This window comes from Bactrocera oleae, chromosome 4 (genome assembly GCF_042242935.1).
Source record: "Bactrocera oleae isolate idBacOlea1 chromosome 4, idBacOlea1, whole genome shotgun sequence".
NCBI lineage: Eukaryota > Metazoa > Arthropoda > Insecta > Diptera > Tephritidae > Bactrocera > Bactrocera oleae.
The window spans coordinates 30294390-30315188 of NC_091538.1; the positions used below are offsets into that span (position 1 = coordinate 30294390).

Sequence of the window (20799 nt, forward strand, 5' to 3'; positions counted from 1 at the left end):
CGTCATCGCGGCCAGAGAGAAAGATAGCAGACGTCAACGACTAGAGTTCATAATCGAGTATTAGCTCATAGTAACAGATAGGCTATCAGATACGATCCACAGATTGATTATGCTCAATAGTCTTCTATCTAAATCGGAGCCATGAATAAAATCAGCTGTGTTATGCCAAAAAATGGACCGCTGAACGTAATGGTATGTGCTGTGCTTCTGGAAGTCTCCCGAATATGCAGGAACTGCCGCAGTCTATAAAAAAATCTTTAGACAAATAATCATTACCTATCTGTACATTTTTTAAAAGACATGCGTGGGTACAATATCCTTATTCAAATGACACGTTTGGCGCGATAGAAATAAGAAAATAAAATGTATTGCCAACTTTTAAAATAGAAGGGAAAGGGTATTATCTTATAGGTAGCATTAAACCACCATCAAGACAAACTCCACAATACTTGCAAATATATTTCCCTTCCCACGCAGATCAGCTATAGTTTGGGTTAAACATTGCTCCAACGCTAAAGTTGTATTTAAGTAACGAATTACAGACCGCACTAAATAGCCACAATTTATACACACGAAGTTTTAAATAAAATTAGAACGTAACTCTTCAGATAATTTATAGTTAATTATTCGCCCCGACAGCCCATCACTGACAGCAAACCCGGGTAGATATAATGCTCTAGCTGTAAACGAGGGAGATGTTTTCTTGGTTGATGAAGAAAAAGGCCCAAGAGATACAGTGCTGCACGGTCAATATTACAGGCACTTACTAAGTCAGTATATTGTCAATATGATGGAATAAAATGATATCAGAAATTATTGAATTACATATGTTATAATAAACATGCAAATGTAAATCAAGATGCAAATGTAGACTCATCAAATATCTGCCTACGAATATTATTATCATCTTCATTTACGGGAACTCCACATTATCTGCATGGAACGCCACACTTATTTGTCACCTTTACGTGTAACCAGGAATGACCCGAAATTAAACTGGAGCCATTATCTGGTCAGTGGTCTTTCAACTGTCATGATATAATTTCAAGAGTATTTCATTTAAACATGAGTAAATTCATATAATTATTTACGGAAGATAAAATATTCGGCAAAGTAAAATGTTATGTGGCAAGTGTGGGGTGGTAGAAACGAGGTTTTCCACACTGTCATTTGCTGTTATGGCTGGAAACGAAAGTGACAGTATCATAGTGGCGGAACTGCCAAATCAACAAAACGATCCGTCCCATATTATACGATATTGTAACTAAATATAATGCACGAACCATGCGGAGGGCAACACTTAGAGCACCACGTATGAAAAAAAAACGATACCCAAACCGGAGAAGACGAATATCCAGTTTATTGTCGCCGTGACACCGAAAATGGAAGACCGATTGCTACACTAAACATTAGATGAAGTAGGATCATTAAATTGTCCCTTATTTTCCACTATTGTATAGTACATTTAACGCGCACATAAATGTTGAGTACTGCCACTCAAGCCACTTCAAGCCATCAAATACATTTGTAAATATATCAAGAAAGGATCTGACCAAGCTACTTTTAGCGTCAGAAACCCAAAGGATGACGTGGAAAACTATGTGAAAACTCACGTAAAACTACTTTGATGGCTTTTCGTTGAGCTTTCTAACAAAGATGATTTCGCAAAGACACTTCTCTATCACGACGACCCGCAATGGACCATTTGGGCCGCAAAAAAAGGTGCCGCTTTAGAAAGAGTCCACGGATGTTGCTACATAACTTACGCGGTCCAATCTCATTCGATTACTTAAAAACTGTTTACGGAGTGCTTAAAGAGACCTATGAAGCAGCTTGTCGTGACAGGAGTTTGCAGAAAACGATGACCGCTTTCGCAATGTCCAGTAAAACTGAGAGAGTTTCTGGTGGTCATAATTTTATTTTGTCAGCCATCGGAATCATGATGATTTCAAAACCAAATTATGTCATGATATTAGACATCGACTCCGACAGCAAAATCAAACCATGGTAAACACTGAGGACATTTTAAAGTTTGATACAAATTAAAAATAAACTTTTACAACTAAATGAAAAAGCCTAAGTGATTTGGAATTGCTGTCTTCAGTTCGTACAAAAAACGATGTTGAAACAAGTAAGGAAGGGCTAAGTTCGAATGTAACCGAACATTTTATACTCTCGCAAAGTCAAATAGTATACTCGTTTGAGATTTATTTGTGGATTGACTGATATTTTCGGTAGAAGGTCAACTATAGGCACTGGGGTTTTTAGTACTTAGGGGCTTAAACAGTTTTGGTTCGATTTAGACAATTTTTGGCCACAAGGTGGCATACTTTAATCGCACTATTCACGCAAAGTTTTATCCCGATACAGTCATTGTTGCCTGATTTGCATAGTGGAAAGTGAAAGAATCAGATGGAATTTAAAATGGTGTTATATGGGAAGTAGGCGTGGTTGTAGTCCGATTTCGCCCATTTTTGCACTATGACATAGAAACATGAAAAGAACGTTATGCACCGAATTTGGTTGATCGGTTAAGCAGATCTCAAGATATGGGTTTTCACCTAAAAGTGGGCTGTGCCACGCCCACTGACTAATTTTGAACGCGGTTCCTATAAAGTCATCTCATACCATCCCAGAGATAAAATTTAATGTCTCTGGCGTGTTTAGTGCTTGATTTATCGCGCTTTTAGTAGTTTTTAACAGTACCGTTATATGGGGAGTGGGCGGAGTTCCCACCCGATTTCAACTATTTTCACACCGTCAATAGAAGTGCTAAAAACATTTGCTTCCAGTGAATTTTGTTATTATATCATTAGCGGTTTAGGAGATATGCACATTAAACCTATAAGAGTTAGTTAGAGTTACCACGCCCACTTAAAAAAAAAATTTAACTGCAGATGCCCCTCCCTAATGTGATCCTGTGTACCAAATAACAGTCTTGTATCTTATTGCTGAGCTTAGTTATGGCAATTTATTTGTTTTTGATTAATGGCGTTTTGTGGGCGTGGCAGTGGTCCGATTACGCCCATCTGCAATACCAACGTCTTACGGTACCAATTTTCATAAAGATATCTCAATTTTTACTCAAGTTAGACCTTGCACGGACGGACGGACGGACAGACGAACGGACAGTGGCAGTGGTCCGATTACGCCCATCTGCAATACCAAACGTCTCACGGTACCAAGTTTCATAGATATCTCAATTTTTACTCAAGTTAGAGCTTGCACGGACGGACGGACAGACAGTCACCCGGATTTCAACTCGTTTCTTCATCCTGATCATTTATATATATATAACCCTATATCTAACTCGATTAGTTTTAGGTGATACAAACCACCGTTAGATGAACAAAACTATTATACTCTGTAGCAACAGGTTGTGAGAGTATAAAAATACAGTGGCACAGCACTATAGCAGAAATAATTTGACCGCTTCTGTTAATGAAAATTTGCCAAAATCAGTCCGAGATAAGAAATATGCTTTTGACACTATAGTTGATAGCGAAATTGCTGCAACTCTTCTAAAGGATGGAAAACCTACTCATTGAATTATTAAACTTCCGCTCTCCGTAAATCTTGAGCAGCAAACTATATGTTTTATTCGCAAAAATGGGCCTCTAATATATAGAGGCCGTGGACAGAACCTTAAAAGATTTTAGAAGCTCCTCTGCTCTCATGGGAGGGGTTAGTTTTGTATTTGCTGGAGATTTCCGGCAGACTTCTCCTGTAATTAACAGAGGTACGCGAGAAGATATCATCAAAGCATGCTTAAAGCCGTCGCCCTTATGGACTTCAACTTTGGTTGTGTTCTACGGCAATAATGTTACCTAGGAATGATAAAGACAACGAAAGAAACAAATTGATTATTCAAAAAGTTCCCGGCCATCTAAAAATGTACAAATCAATCGACAATGTAACTAACATCGAAGACGCAGTCCATTATCCACACGAATTTTTAAATTCACTAAACCCTTCTACCACCACATGAATTGACGTTAAAACTTACAATTCCAATCATGCTTTTGAGAAATTGAAGCCATCCGTGTATGTGCAATGGGACGAGGTTACTTGTTAATTTATTTATTTATTTAAACGCCAATCGGCATTATACTACTAAATTAGCCAGTCTATTCTGAGGACCATGGATAACATAATTTTTCTTGGATTTCGATGTTTTTAGTAATCTATTTCGCCTCAGGGTAAGACCAGCAGGGGCGAGTTCAAAACTGTTTAGGATCTCATGAGCATCAGTGATGTTATTGACTTCTTTGTAGAAAAAGCAGAGGTCAGCGACCTGTCGACGAGAAGACAGTTTGTTTATACAGTAGCACAGGTAGACCTCATCAGTAGAGCAGATGTGACTTGGTGAAGATAGTTTATAGGCCAGTGACTTACAGAATTTAAGCTGCACCTTTTCAACTTTATCGATTGTCGTGTTAGTGTAGGGAGACCAGATTACCGAACCATATTCCAAAATTGGTAGTACAAGTGACTTGAATAGTCTAATGAGTGTCCCAGGTAATATCTTTACGGTAAATACTATATGTTGAATCAATGACTTCACCATCACATATGGATGAGTGAAGCCAGGATTCCGAAATACATACAACGTCGTACTGGTTAGCCGCTAATGCGGTTTGAAATGTTGAGAGTTTTGTACGCAGACCTCTGACGTTCTGGTAGAACAGGTGGACGTAAGATACTTTCTTCTTGCTCGTTGAGCGGACGAAAATTTCTTTTAACGATTCTTGGGACACCATGGATATATTTAATTGTGTTACTGTCATCACCACTCTTCACAATGGAATCAAGCTCTTGACGCAAATTTTTCAGATGAAGTTGTTGAGAGGGAGTAACATCAGTCTTGAAAATAAAACCTGAGTTTTCGTCTGTTGGTCTGTATTTGATAATGGAAAGTGCATCGGCTGCTGAGCGGGTGGTAATGTGAAGAGGACGTGTACGTCCAGGTATAGGACGACCCAGTCTACCTAACTTGAGTTCAGTGGCCTCATCCTTGAGACTGGGAGGCAAAGCTGTGACTAACTTTGTTCTGTCATCCTTTAAACGGTCCTTTCCAGCAGCTTTATCAGGCTCAGAAATATTTAGGGCAATCACGTTGGTTTCACGGCGTTTTCGTTCCGACAGTTCAGTGAAAAACTCTTCCTGGCTGGTAGGTTGATGATGTAAGTCTGTCATCCAGGGCAGAACATTGATTTGATAGCGAGACGTTTTGTTTTGACAGTATGCTTACCTCTTTTCTTAAGTCCTTGATTTCACTTACAACTGATTTTTTTAGGTCCCTGAACTCACGTTCATAATTTGTTGTAAAACGTTCAAAGTGTCTCTTGAGTGAGGTTTCTATATCCTTTGACGGTGGCGGATCATCTGATGCCTCGTCATCGAAATCCAATACATCACATGTCTTAACACTAATGTCACTTGCACATGAGTCACAGTTGCAAACTATTTCTTTTTTCTTAACGCTGTTGACGATGGATTTAAACTCATCGGATGAAAGGTTGGTGCACTTTGAGTGAACCCAACGTCGACAAGCCGCACATTGAATCCTTGGCTGCGTTTTATCCCGGATTATGTCTGAGCAATAACCACAAATCTGTTGTGTTGTATTTACTTTTTTGGGTGGCATTTTGTAAGTACACGATACAGGAAAAAAGATATGTTCCAAATAATTCCGGAGTCATTTTCGTGTATTATCAATGCATTCATTCACTCTATGATGTCTAATTCACAATCAATGTTAATGTTTGTTATGCTTTTTATTATTACACCTCACAATATTATGTCGCACACACCTTTCTTTGTTGTACGAAATTCAATTATGGTTCAATATCAAAATTTAATCGAACTTTTCTTTGTACATCCTTTATATAATATTTTCTTATAAGAATTATTATTTTCTTTTAAGGAAACTTATATGAGGCATTAATTTAATATTCTTTCACTTTTATATATACGATTGATGTAATATTTTCAGATATTACGGAGCACTTTTTACAATGCACACTGCACATGTTTACAGCTACTTCAACCACATTGTTAAATTGTTGAATTGTTTATGGAATTGAAGGAAATTTAATTGTGGCAACCATTATCAGCGGCCCAGCAGCTGGTCAACTAGTTCATATACCGAGGATACCGATGAACCCAACTGATCTACCGATCAAATAAATTTCCGGTAAAAACATCTTTCGCGTTAACTATTAACAAGTCCCAAAGTAAAACCTTTGAATTAGTAGGGATCAACCTACGAAAATAATGTGTTACTCATAGCCAATATGTTGGCATATCGCGGGTCAGAGCTCCTGAAAATCTATTTATTTTGATGGCACAAAATAAAACGACATCTAATATCAGGAAAGCTCTGACTCAATAAATTTAATGGCTTATGAATTGTAGCCATTAACTTTGAAAAACTTTTTACAAACATGGGAAATAAAAAGAAATTAATCAAAGATTAACCAAAAACTTAATAATACAAAAATTAAAAATAGATTAAAAAAAATAACTAATATCGAACTAACTTTAAAATTTGTATCCCCTCGTACAAAGAAGCGAGTATTAGAGTGTGTGTTAAAAACAATAACTTGAGATAGTTGTTTAATACCCGTGCGAAGCATGGTTAGTTTGTACATAAGAAAAATCGATGAACATATTTTAAGTCGAATTTTTTACATTTTATTATACAAGGTTTTAAACTGCTGGTGATTGAGGAGTTGACAGAAAGCCTAGAGCCATATTTCAGCGTTCTCAGAACCAAGGCAACTGTAGGCTTGTGACAGTTACTCATAACAATAACTTCGCGTGCGTCTTCCCAATTTCTTAGTATAATATTATATCTGCAAAACTAAGCGAAATATATCTTCAAACAGTCACTAAAAATTTGCAAGTTCTTTCCATGGGAAGAAATGGTAATGTTTTCATTTGAGATAACTCAAAACCGTATCTGGATTGCGCATAGTTTCACGGAAATAATATGGCCAATAGAACAATATCTTCATCAAAGACTTTTAGTTTGAAACCCTCACTGGGCAGTATTTGCGTATTGTTTACATTCTCTGCATCAATATTTGAATTGCTAGTTGAACGGAATTTGGTATATACTCGGAATCGGTCGCACTAAATTCGCTGACCTCAGATTCGCTGGTATGTAGCATCGCAGCCTCTTCGTCTTCGGTCAAACTTCCAATGAAGCTTCTTATATTCATTCTACAAATGTTTAAACATAAGAATATATTTAGTATTTTCATATAACTAGTGTCCACCAGTGGAATAAACCAACTGTGTTCGAAATAATAATTACACTTAAGAAATTCTTGTAATTTTTCCTATGCTAGAACATAGGCCCAAAAATCAACACCTTTGTGTTTAAATTGACTTTTGTAAGAGTTATCACATTCTTGGATTCCCGTTATTTTTTGTGCTCCATAGTTGTTTTTGGCTGTGATTTAAAATAGCAGTGCAAGTAAACTTGTCATTTTATTTGAAAGAATTTGATTGAAATGCGAAAATTTTAAGTAATGTCAATTGATTCAACAATTCTTTAGCGAATACATCGCTTTTAAAATTTGAGAACACATTTATTTTGCAAAAATGGGTAGCTAAAATGATTGCAAATGCAAAAAATGAAAGCCAAATCCCAAAACAACAGGAACGAAAAGAGGCACTTTTCACGGCCAAGGTTGAATAAAATTTTAGCCCTGGAAAGAGAAAAGCTTTTTTATACCTCAAAATATAATAAATTAAAGATGAGTTAAATCTTAGTCTTATTACGTCCACAATAACAAAATAAGTTGATAACAGCTAAAACTTTCAGTTGGCGGTTGGTTCAGAGCACCTGCCTTAGCCAATCGCAAAATGGCGCAACATATTGTGGTCCGATGAAATAAAACATGTGTGCTGTGTTAAAAGGGTATGTTGAAATAATCGAGTCGACTATGCTACCACACGCTGAATGGGATAATAGATCTATCAACAAGACAACGACCCCAAGCATTCCAGCAAGTTTGTAAAAAACTGGTTTACTTCAAATGGAGTTGAGGTTATGAGCTTAGTCACCTGAGTTTAATCCATTTGAGAATCTTAGGCAGGGGTCAAGGAAACCGTCAGGAGAGCGAACCCGTCAAATACGAAGCAGTTATAGAGTGTTGTGGAGAAGGTATGGAAGGTCATTTCTCTCTAAAAAGTCAGAGGTTTGCTGGACTCCATGACTAGGAGTTGGGCAGCTATATTATTCAACAACAGTCATCCGATAAAGTACTAATTGTTTATTTTATAGTATTATATTGAATCAATTGGGTTTTCACGTAAAATGCTCAATACTGTTATTATTAATCACAGCTGAAATTTTTATTTACACACTGTTTTATTTATTTTAAGAAGCACTTGATGTTATTTTTTTAAGAATCCTTTTTTCTTGCAAGCTATAATATCAGCAAATTAAACAAAATAATGAATTATATTATAAATCAAAACCATTATTTTTTTCCATTGAATTCCTGGTTATGCCGCTGCGATTATTTCGAACACAGTTTTATATCCCTTTAATGTGGCTTAAACCATACTATTGGAACATAAATTGTTGCGCACTTACTTGGTTCTTATAAAAAACACTTTTAAATATACACCAAATAACGTGGAGGTTCATAAACGATTTTCTCTCGAAAAGCGATGCACTTTATAAAAAAAAACATGCTCATTCAAAAGATGTTTTTGCCATTTAATTGTTATAAAATATTTCGCACTCATTAAACGAACCAAAATCAGGTGATCAGAAGTACCCATGTTTTCTGATTCAAATAGAGTGCGAACTGAATTTTTTCGAGTTATAAAATTTCTGCTAGGATGCCTTATTTCCATGGTAGTGAATGGATTAAGGGAGACCTGCCAATTGAAATAAAAAATCAAACAGCAAGAGAGCCGAATCATTTCAAAGCGTCCTTGGGGAGCGCTGGTTGAACCGTAACCACGACAGTCAGGTCTACTTAGCCGGAACAGACCTGGATTTTTATTTTTATCCAACAACAACAGTGGTGGATGAAATGGTTGTGCTACAGCCAAATATACATTCCGTTACAATAGTGCATAAAACCTAGACGAAATACTAATCCTAAAGAAATTTGCGATCCAAAAGCTGGAGAAACCAAGCGTCAAAAGTATGAGAAAATGCCGTAGTGACATACAATGAGCTCTTATATGCCTGCTTCCTCCGGATGCCAAGGTTACCCTAGAGCTGGGTAAAGTTAAGATAGGGTGGTTGATCTGTCGCCCTCGGAAATAATCCCCTATTCTACGTTTATTGCGGACGATTTTTAATCTATATTCTATGCGACCCCGATATGGATCCAGGCGCTATAAATAAAATCATATACTAGACCAATAAACGCATTGCAAAAGCTTTTGCAATACGAGTAATAAGTGCTTTCTGAAAAGTGACTCTGATACCGAATGGATTATTCTGATATAGACGGATAACATGGATTTGAACCTGACATATGGGAGCTACCTCTTTTTAAGTACAAGGGAAACACTAAATATTAATATTTATCTTCAATAAATACCACTTTATTATTTTTTATTACGTTCTCTAGCTTATCTACGTTAGATTGCAGCTTTTTAACACATTCTTTAAGAAGACGTATTCCGAAACGCTTTTTGAATTCAATCATCCAACCAATAGAATTTTCCCTAGTAGAACCTAGATTTAATCTTCTTCGACATTGTCTTTCAAAGGGCAACACTAATATGGATTAGGTTTCGACGTTGAACCATAAGCCTTTGGTAGAAGGCCTAATTGATTGACGGCTTGTTAGACCGAAAATTCGTTATTTCGAAAGATCGTTATACTGGACGACCCAGGACAGTCAATATGTAAAAACGAATTAGTGAGGTGTGAGTGGATATAGAAGTTAAAAACATAAATATAAAATTCACTATAAATCGAATAAACACGCACTTAAATGGTGGACTTTTTGAAACTTAAATGAAAATATCTCAAAAACCATCAGTCAGCGGAAACTATACAAGGTGCGTTCCAAAGTAAACAGGACTTAAAAAAAACGACAGAACAAATGGTTTTATCGGCAAAATCAATTAATTTTATTCAAAATAGTTTCCTTCTGCTTTAATACAGCTTTTTGCACGATCCAAAAGCATGTCGAATGAGTGTTTTTGCTCGTTGCCCGGTATGGCCACCAGTATGTCGGTGCAAGCCTTTTGAATGGTCTCCACGTCTGGTTGATTGTTAAAATGTGATTTTTGGTCAAATAATCGGCCAGAAGCGTCGATCGATGAGACGGCGCATTATCGTGCAACAAACCACTTCCATCTTCGCGATATTCGGGCCAAACACGTCGAATACGGCGCACCAAACGCTTCAAAACTCCAAGGTAGAATACCGCATTAACGTTTTGGCCGGGTGGAACAAATTCTTTGTGGACAATACCCTTGGAATCATAAAAACAAATCAGCATTGTCTTCACTTTTGACTTCTCCACGCGCGATTTTTTGGGTTTCGGCTCATTTCTCATTTATGTCCTCACGACCACTTTGGAAACGTTGAAACCACTCGTGCACTCTGTTATAGGCAATCATTGCCATAAACTTGTTTCATCAATTAAAACGTTTCGGTAAAAGTTTTAACCAACTTTAAAACAAAATTTAATGTTGGCTTTTTGTTTGAAGCTCATTTTCGCACTGATGACAAAAACATACTGTCACTTAAAACGCAATAACTTCACTTCCAATAGATGAAATTCATGAAATTTTTACTGGAAGTCGATAAAGGATAGCAGATTCTAACGCACTAGTCGACATAGATGGCGCCACTAGAGTTTACTTTGTTACTTTTTTACTGTTTACTTTGGAACGCACCTTGTAAACAGTCGCGGTCAAAATATTAGTTGTGTTGGACACTATTATATTTATGTGATATTTTGAACTTTTTTATTACTTCTGAATAAATGGGTGTCCAATTTAGTGGGAAACACCCACCACAGAATTTAAATTGTTGATAATTCACTTACACTCGCGTTATATATTATACAAATGTATGTAAATGAAAATGCGGTTGATTTCGGATAAGAAATAAAAGGAGACTTTAATTATATAACACAACGAGATATTAATGTTACAATTAAAATTATTATTGATAAACGGGTCCGTAGGTGAGCGAAGCGATGTATCACTTTGAACTCCGCCAATGTCCGGATTCTCCTTCAGCTGATCGAGATAGCTTAACGCGTGTCGCATCAACGTGTATAATCAAATGCCGCGTTGCGCGCAGGATCGCTATTTTTTCGAATGAGGTGGCAATATACACGCACGATGTTGTGATGTGTTGTATTATCCTGTGTGGTGTCATCTGATGTGGTGTATTGGTGGGTATGTGGTGGGCATTATTAGGGTGCGCCAGTTTCAACCGAGTTTAGTGGTGTGGTTATTTACTGAGGCTTAGCTTATTTAAACACATTTTTTTTTCTTGATTCAGATTGAAATGTGTTAATGTTAGACGTCGACATAAAAACTTGCAATAACTTGTTTCGCTTTGCTTGCTATTTTTGTTACAATTGTGAGACTTTGTATTTGCAAAGCTTTTTCAGACCGTCAAAACCTTAGTCGTGTTTAACAAATTAAAATTATGTGAAAATTTCAAAACACCGTGTATGTTCGAGCATGTTCAATCACTCTTTATATACATGTTCGATCGAAATTGCAACCCGAGCAGAAAATGATGCAAACAAACAATCATAGCACTCGAAGGACAAATAATAATAATACATATATATGTATATTGATGTGATGTCGCATTCTGTCTTAGCTTCGTGTGTTGAGTAATTTGGATATTAGATATTAAACATATTGAAAAAGAATAATTAGATAGAATTCAATCACAGTCCTTAAAAAGACTGTCAAGCTTCTTAAAAACATTGTCACCCATAGACCTCTCAAAATCTATTGATTGCATGCCCAACAGCATATCGTAGGATTTTAGTAATTTTGGTAGAAGGTGACGCCTAAGAAGTTCCGTCTTACGTATTTGTCCGTCCAGACATCGAGTGTAGCTGAAGCTCCATCGCTGCTTACAATGTTATTTATTTCGTCTTTAAGTTCTTTTTTTTCATTCGCGTACTTTTGGGCTTTGCAGGAAATTATTGTTGCGTTAGCTAGCAAATTCTCTACATCAACGTGCTCTTGATAAAGAATTTTACCAGTTGCTAGAAGCCAGAAACATGCACCGCTGAAAATGGCTGGCAGTCTGCAATAATGCATGATGTACATTTTTGACGGTGTGACAGTTTTTAAATGGGGTGACTCTTTCATTTCTATGATTTCTGATAAAACATTCCAAACGAAAATTCGCTTACCAGACAATGTGTATTTACCATTGGTAATGTTCTCACAAACAGAATTTTATTTTTGAATTTAAAACAAGTAAGGAAGGACTAAATTCGGGTGTTTTTTATACTCTTGCAACGTGCAAGGATACCTCAAAGGCACTCAGGGTCCGGAGATATGTGATTTCCCCTGAATGTGAGCGGTACCACATCCATCGTTCACTTTTGACCGCGGCTCCTATAAAGTCCTCCCATACCATCTAGAGGGTAAAATTTAATGTCTCTGGCGTATAAGTCATTGATTTATGGCACTTTAAGTTGTTTTAAACGGTACCGTTATATGGTTATACCGTCATATATATATTATATTATATATAACCCTATATTTATCTCGATTAATTTTATGTGATACAAACAACCGTTAGGTGAACAAAACTAGTAGCAACATGTTGCAAGAGTATAAAAAGTAAACAAAGAACCGCTAATTATCTAGGTGAAAGTTCTCCCATCCAAAAAATTCTGCAGAGACCGGAACAAGTGATAGTCCGAAGGGGGCAAGTCTGGAGAATATGGTGGGTGCACATTAGAGCTGTCAAATAATCGATGGGACTATCGATAGTTTTATTTTCGTCTTACTATCGATAGTTTAATTTGATGATGTCTTAATTGTAAAATTTCACTTAATATAGTAACATATTAATATTGTCTGGTAATACCAAGAGTGAAGTCTAATTTTGGATAACGTGGTAGCACTAAAAACCATCTTATTAAATTTAACAATGTTTTACACTTTAATAAGGTGTTGGATGCGTTAGAAGGAATGTTACGGAAATATTTACAATGAGGTAAAAATTTCTAATGTTCTGAAATGCCGGCAGCACATAACCCCACTTATTCATACAGAATCAGAATTTTGAACGTTACGGTTTTCATGTATTTTAATAAGAATTAATCATTTAATTTTATTAAGAACTTAACAAAAGGATTATGGAGGAATAAGGTACTCTGCCGAAACATTTTATAAGTATACATTTCTTGTACTCATATTACATTGAGCAGTATTGTTCGTGTTTTGTTTTAGAAATAAATACAATGTTTATTTCATAAAAATTAAATGTAGAAAGACCAGCGAAAATAAGTAGATTTCAAGGGGAAAAACTATCGATACTATCGAACGGTCCGACTATCGATTGTTTTGCAGCTCTATAGCACATCCCATTCAAGCTGCAAAAGCTTTTGGGGAGTCATCAAAGTTGTATGAGGTCTCGCATTATCCTGGTGGAACACTACATTTTTTCTATTCATCGACTTGGCTTCTTCTGTTAGAGTGCATCTCTCCAGCTGATTACAGTAAACTTCAGAATTATTCGTGGTATTGTCGGGCAAAAGCTCTAAATAAACAATCCCTTTGAAATCCCACCCAACACATAACATACGATTTTTTGTGACTATCGGCTTTCGAAGTGGTTTGAGCTGGTTTACCTTTCCATGAACGGTCGCGTTAGACAAATTCAATCTTTTAGCAAACTCTCGAGTTGTTATTTGAGGATTGGTATCGACCACTTTATTTTATCCACATCGGCTTCAAGAGTCCTTCCAGGCCCGAAAGAAATTTTGCAAATTTTGGCATTGGTGTTCCGTCAAGCCATCTTCTCCTTTTGATAGTAAAACCGTAAAATATGCTGAAAATGCTGTTTTCGAACTTCAATCTTCGATAAGGTACCAAACAAAACTATTCCATAAAATTAAGGAACATTTTTCACAAACGAGCCTTGATATATTAGCTGTTCAAATCTATAACGGTAAAGCGGTATGGGGTAAAGTTGGCTGCGATCAACTGCGCTTAGTGAACGACACATAATATTAAAAGAATTGCTAACTCGAAAAGATAGAGCTGAAAAAAAAATTATTTCTGAGGGCAAAATTTATGTCAAAGTAAAAAACAATTATTGGTTGCTGTTGTTGTTCTAACGGTTATCTAACAATCACCTCTTGGATGGAAAGTTTCAGTTTGGTTGTCGTCGAGATCATCTAACGGTAGGCCCAGGAAACGAGCTGTTTCGACGGGGTCGGAGCATAAGGAAAAGGGTGTTAGATGAGTATATTTAGTATATCGGGGTCGATTCTAGATAAGTAAGAGTTTAACCTGCTACAGTATCCGGAACGAAGTTGCGCAAGGGTCACTCTAGATTCTTGGTTTGGGAGATGGTTTGACTTAAAGTACGCCATTTACTGAGAGGGAGTCGGTGAAAGTGTTGATGACTCCGCTGTGAATGGTGATCAGTGCATATATAAAGTTAGTTGCGTCCGAAGTCTGGTCGGTGTATTATCTAATGTCGTCGACGTAATAAAGGAAGGACCTCTTGATGTTCGCGGGACCCGGTTCCACCTGAAGTAGACGACTGCAGGGGTGCTTTCTACGAAAACATCCCAGCAGAAACTGCTTGGAGAGAAGCTCGTTGTGTTCCTTAACCGAAAGTTCTCTGTCTAGGTTTTTGATTGAGGACATCAAGAGTTTGTCCGGAGTGCAATGTTCTGACATGTATGGAGCTTCTTCGTCTGCTTTGCACTACATCCAAGCGACCATATCGGTGCAGCGTAGTTTAGGACCGGCCGACCAATTGCCTTGTATGTCGCCAGCAACGTTTCTTTGTTTTTTTCTAAGAGCTGCCGGCTAGCTATTTGAGGATTTTGTTGCGGCTCTGTACTTTGGCAGTTATCGCGGTTGTTTGAGTGAAGGAGCGCAGACTGTGTAACGCCTAAAATTTTAGAGTTGTTGATTGTCGGAATTTTAGTGCCACCGACTGAAATGTCTAGATCCAGTCTGTACTTCTTCGTCTAGTTTGAATAAATGCGGGTTTAGTGGAGGAAAGTGTCAGACTCCTTGCAGAAAAGAAGCGAGAAAGGTCTCAGAGAGAGCCGTTTACTTTCGAGCACATGCCATTGATTCCATTGCCAGAGGTCAATATCGTGCAGTTATCAGCGTACTGGGTCACGGAAATTCCATCTGGTGGTTGGGGGAGTTTCGAGATGTAGAAATTAAACAGTAGCGGGGAGAGGACACCATCCTGTTGAGGTAGCTCACTCCCGCTTAGTCTGGATGTAGGAGCATCACGTGCTTATTCCGTCAGGGCAAATAAATTTGGACGATTTGGCCTTTTTGATGGCACTCCGAACCTCCCCATCGGTAAAAGTGGTGCGCAGTCTTTTGGCATTTTTCGCAGCCGTCGGGTAACACATCGTTTGGCCTTGTCAGCCAAAGGGTGCAGTGTATATTACGTAAAACGTTGATACCTGCACAACTCATAATATCTGAGCGGCTGTTTAGCTTGGTTTCTTGGATCGCAGCTATCGATACGCGTTCCCTGCTCATAAATGCAACTATCTCCTTGCGCTGCAGTCTGTCTCGGGTGTTTAGTGGTGATCCTGGGGGTGAGGGAGGTACGTGTAGGTGGTGGTTGTTGTAGCTGTAATATCCGCAGGGGCAGTTGTGGCAATGAGGTGTTGTTTGGCGACTTCTAGAGCACGGGCAACATTCGACGCACTCCACTCACGTGTGGTGCGCAGGCCGGAACACGGCGGAAAGTGACACCTGCCAGTACAAGAATTGCACTTGACTGATGTGACGTTCCGACGTAAGAAGGTCTGACAAACGGAACAGACTGTGCGAGGAACCCGGAGTTACCGAGTGGTTCCCCGTGGAGGTTCTTTCTTGGTCACTCGACTGGGGTGACGGCGTATTGCGCGAACATGGTGCAGATTGCACAGCAGTTGGAGCAAGTGACGCAGTTGTGCGTTGGCAGCATGGGCCACTTCCCACAACAGCCGGTTTTACGTTACCGGAATCGACCCGGATTTTATTCGGTCAAGGGCTGTTATTTCGGCTATCGAACCCTCTTTGGATCGGTCAGCTTTAGTCTTATTGGTTGCTGTTGTTGTTGCTGTAACGGTTTCCTAGTTCCTGCTTGGATGATAAGCTATAGTTTGGTTGTCGTCGGGGAAGGCGCAAAAAACCATTGGGTCGGACCATAGGGGAAAGGGTGTTAGATGAGTTGGGTTTGTTGGGCATGCAAAGAGGTGCTTAGTATCATGCATTTAATCTGCTACAATATCCAGAACGAAGATGCGCGAGGATCAACCTGGTTTGGCGAAAACACCCCAGCAGAAACTGCTTGGAGAGGAGCTCGTTATGTTCCTTATTATCGGAACTTTATCCGGCCAAAGACTATCAACTGGGCAGAATTCTTTCGCAAAGTCCAAGTTCCGTTATTGGCTAAAACGCATGATGGGAAAATACTTCGAACATTGAAAAATTAACGAACGTTTAAGTTGGATCGACAAAATGACGCAACAGGAGAATGATCCCAAACATACAAGTTGCTAAAAGGTGGTCTGAAGAAAGAAATATCATCGTATTGGAATGGTCGCCACAGTCCCCTGACTTCAACCACATCGAAAATTTGTGGTCTAATGCCAAGGACTCTCTAGCCCAATGTAAACACACATCGACAAGGCAACTATGGCAGGATGAGGAAAAATTGGCAGTCTATTTACACCGAACGATGCCAAAAACTTGTTGACTCAATATCACGATGCTGTGCAGCAATATTAAAAAAGTAAAGTCACGCAACTAAATACTATCTTTATAAAAAAAAAATCCAAATTTTTATAAAAAAATAAATAAAACCATTTTACTAACTTTTTGTCGAAATTTCGCTGATTAAGTTTAACGAGTTTTTTTTTTTTTTAATAAGTGGCCATATCCCTCTTAACCCTGAGTGAATCGTGGGATGCTAAACTAAAGCCGACCCAAATGAATTATACACTTATATTTTTCACTTTTATATCCACTAACACTTCATTAATTCGTTTTTAAAACAATATATTTCTATTATATGATGCAAAAATAGCTTTATTTCAATATTTAAATCATTCTTCAATATTTTAATTTTAATATTGTATATTCTTCATCTGGAGGATCTCCTCTATCCGCTGATACCCATTTCATCCCTAAGAGCCTGGGACGGTATTCTAAAATTTTCCTATATTGTTCACTTTTATATCTACTAACACATTTATTTTATATTATGATAAGTATTACCATATCTACATATTATAAATATTTTGAAATCAAATAAAAATAAATGAAAAAAATGAAGTGGTAATAAATAATTCCGGGGAAGGTGTAAGGAAGTTTTCCTTTAATTACAAACAGGAGTGAACTTTTTAATTTGATATTCACTAAATATATGTAGGTAGTGCAATGCAGACAGAGTAGTTTACATACATAGAAATTTGTATTTGTATTTTGCAAGTATAAGCCATTTTTTAAAATAATACTTGGGAAAACTTTAGTATAACGTCCCAGGCTTTCGGGGATAAAATGGGTATGGGCGGATAGAGAAGATCCTCCAGATCAAGAATATATATAGATATAACCGCGGAAAACCTATACTTTTCGAGATATTTGGGTTTAAAATTCAAAATTTCGACTATTTGAAGTACGCATTTTTTCGATTTAAAATGAGTTATACACTTATATTATCCACTTTTATATCCACTAACACTTCACTAATTCGTTTGTACACATTTATTTTACATTATATAGTGCAAAAATAGTTCAATTCAATATTTAAATTAATGTTAAATTATATTAATTCTGACAATGACAAAAGGGTTGCAAAATTTCAAATAACCAGTGTTACCTTATCAACATCTTTTGTAATTGAACTGAAAGAAATTGAAACAGATAATACCCCAAATACAGGAATCCAAAACCTAGAGAAATAAACTATTACAAAGCATTGATGTTAAGTATTATGTTATACCCTCTATGACAATATTACTTTTTTCTTGTAGAACTTCATATTGCGTTGGCGGCCTTCGGCGGTCCTTCAAAAAAAATAACCCTGGTCGGTGCAACACCGGGGTGTATCAAAATATTTTTCGCGCAGAACTTCTTTTTGCGTTGGCGGCCTTCGGCCGCGCTTTAAAAAAATAACCCTGGTCGGTCCCACACCAGGGTGTATCAAGGTTTTTTGGTGCAGAACTTTTTTTTGCGTTGGCGGCCTTCGGCCGCGCTTCAAAAAAATGGGTGGGCTTTAGTGTAGCATCCCACGATTTCATGGTTAAGAGGGGTATGGTTGGATAGAGGAGATTCTCCAGATCACGAATATATATAATTATTGCCGCCGGAAACTTATAGTTTTCGAGATATTTGCATTTTAAGTTGAAAATTTCACAAATTTCATTTTACAATTTCTCGATTTATGGTTGTCTTTTCTTTTATATTATGCACTTATTATACACTAACTTTTCACTTCAATGTTTCTGCATATTTATTTTATATTAAATATTTAAGTACTTTTGTATTTGCTTTAAAGAAAAAATTTGCGGAAAGAACTTTGACGCTAATAAATTATGAACACCCCGGTGTTGGACCGACCAGGGTTATTTTTTTAAAGCGCGGCCAGTGCAAATAAAAAATCATGATCCATTTGTGAAATCAGATGCAATAAAACATACGTTCAAGCCATAAAACCTTTTTCTTTTATTAAAATGGAAAATTAAGTTCATAATATTTTGTAGAGTGTGATTAGGTTTTTTTATTTATTTTGATTGTTTTCATCCAATTGTGTAAAAATTAAATGCTTATTTAAAGCAAATACTTAAATATTTAATATAAAATAAATATGTAGAAACATTGTAGTGAAGTGTTAGTGTGTAATAAGTGCATAATATAAAAGAAAAGATAACCATAAATCGAGAAATTGTAAAACGAAATTTGTGAAATTTTCAACTTAAAATGCAAATATCTCGAAAACTATAAGTTTCCGGCGGCAATAATTATATATATTCGAGATCTGAAGAATCTCCTCTATCCAACCATACCCCTCTTAACCCTGAAATCGTTGATAAACTAAAGTTTTCCCAAAAAAATAACCCTGGGCGATCCAACACCGGGGTGTATCGAGGTTTTTTGGCGCAGAACTTCTTTTTGCGTTGTTTCCTGTATCTAGGGTACAATCTCTCTGCTTATTTTATTTTACTTCGTTTACAAAATATATTAGTATGGCAACACTGATGTTTTGACATTCACAACCATTTTGTTATTATCAAAATAATAAAATTGAAGAATGATTTAAATATTGAAATAAAGCTATTTTTGCAGCATCTAATATAAAAAAAAATTATAAAAACGAATTAGTCAAGTGTTAGTGGATATAAGTGAAAAATATAAGTGTATAATTCATTTTAAATCGCAAAAATACGTACTTTAAATAAAATTAAAAGGAAACAAATAGCATTTAACAATCTCCCAATGAGGTTTTCGTTAAATTTTATGATGCTTTTTATAAAGTAGAAAACAATACTTTTAGCTGAAGAAGAGATAAATCAAAGCGTCTCAATTCAAGCGCTACAAATCACGTGGGAGTTGCAGGTTACGTTTAATCATGTAGTGTGTTATTAATAGGAATAGTAAAATGGATTAATTGCACCTTTAGTTATAAAATTTTACAGGTTCAAGAACCAAAACTCCTATGTCAAAGTCTTTAAAAATAGATATATTACATAAATCCAATAAACATACCATTCGATGTTATACTTTCGGTTAAAACTTTACTCCTATCTTTAGACGAAGACATAATGTCATCTCCCGAAACCGCTCTTTCCTTGCTCTGCAATTCGTTTTCTTGAGCCATTGTTCCACTTATGAAATGCAGGATCAATTCAAAACCCAAGTTACACAACACGTTCAACAATGTAACGTTAGTCTACAAGACACTTCCAAAATTAATTATATGCAATCGTTCAAAGAGGAGTAAACAAAATATATAATCAACCTTCTCGAATAATTATATTATATAAATTAAAACAAATGTTACTAACAGTTCAAACCTAACCCGCTGGGATAAGAAAAAGAAATAAAGTTACAAAATTATCGAGTGTACTATCGATAATAAATAAATCTGGTATATGTTACAATAATATCGATGAGAACCATAATAAGGACCGTTCTATCAATAAATTGTGACGAACACGGTGCATTACACAATAGAGTTGTTAGAATTATAAAAAAAAAAACTATGTGTATAGCCATTAAATTCGGACATTTATTTATCCACTGATCGAACTCAAGAATGAATTACAATGTAGACGATCTGTCAAAAAATCCGTTACCATATGGTTAACTGCTTGATGAGATCTTTATCGCCAATATGCCAAATATGATTTTTGAATATCTGGTTAACAACCACATGTTAGTTAAATTCTGGCAAACTCTACCGAAAGTAAGAGTCTTGGTTAGTTTCTAAAGAGAACATGAAATGCCAGCTGTCAGCTGTTATAGCTATAAGAGAATTCAGCTGCATAAACGGCATAAAGACGGTCACACTTATGTCACTCATATATATATATTTCATTCTATACTATGCACGTTTGCATT

The 20799-nt window shown here is 36.7% G+C and overlaps 1 protein-coding gene across 2 annotated transcripts in view; it reads right to left on the reverse strand.

The window, feature by feature from the left end:
- Positions 1-20337, reverse strand: part of clu (clustered mitochondria protein homolog) — a 46111-nt gene extending 25774 nt beyond the window's left edge. The window contains exons 1-2 of one of the 2 annotated variants that reach the window (XM_036358990.2): positions 20244-20337; positions 19945-20128 (exon numbers count right to left, since the gene is read on the reverse strand). In XM_036358990.2, coding sequence (XP_036214883.1) covers positions 19945-20056 — 112 coding nt within the window. In that variant the 5' untranslated portion in view covers positions 20057-20128; positions 20244-20337. The other variant, XM_036358991.2, reaches the window with a different exon arrangement.
- Between the last annotated feature and the right edge of the window lie 462 nt (positions 20338-20799).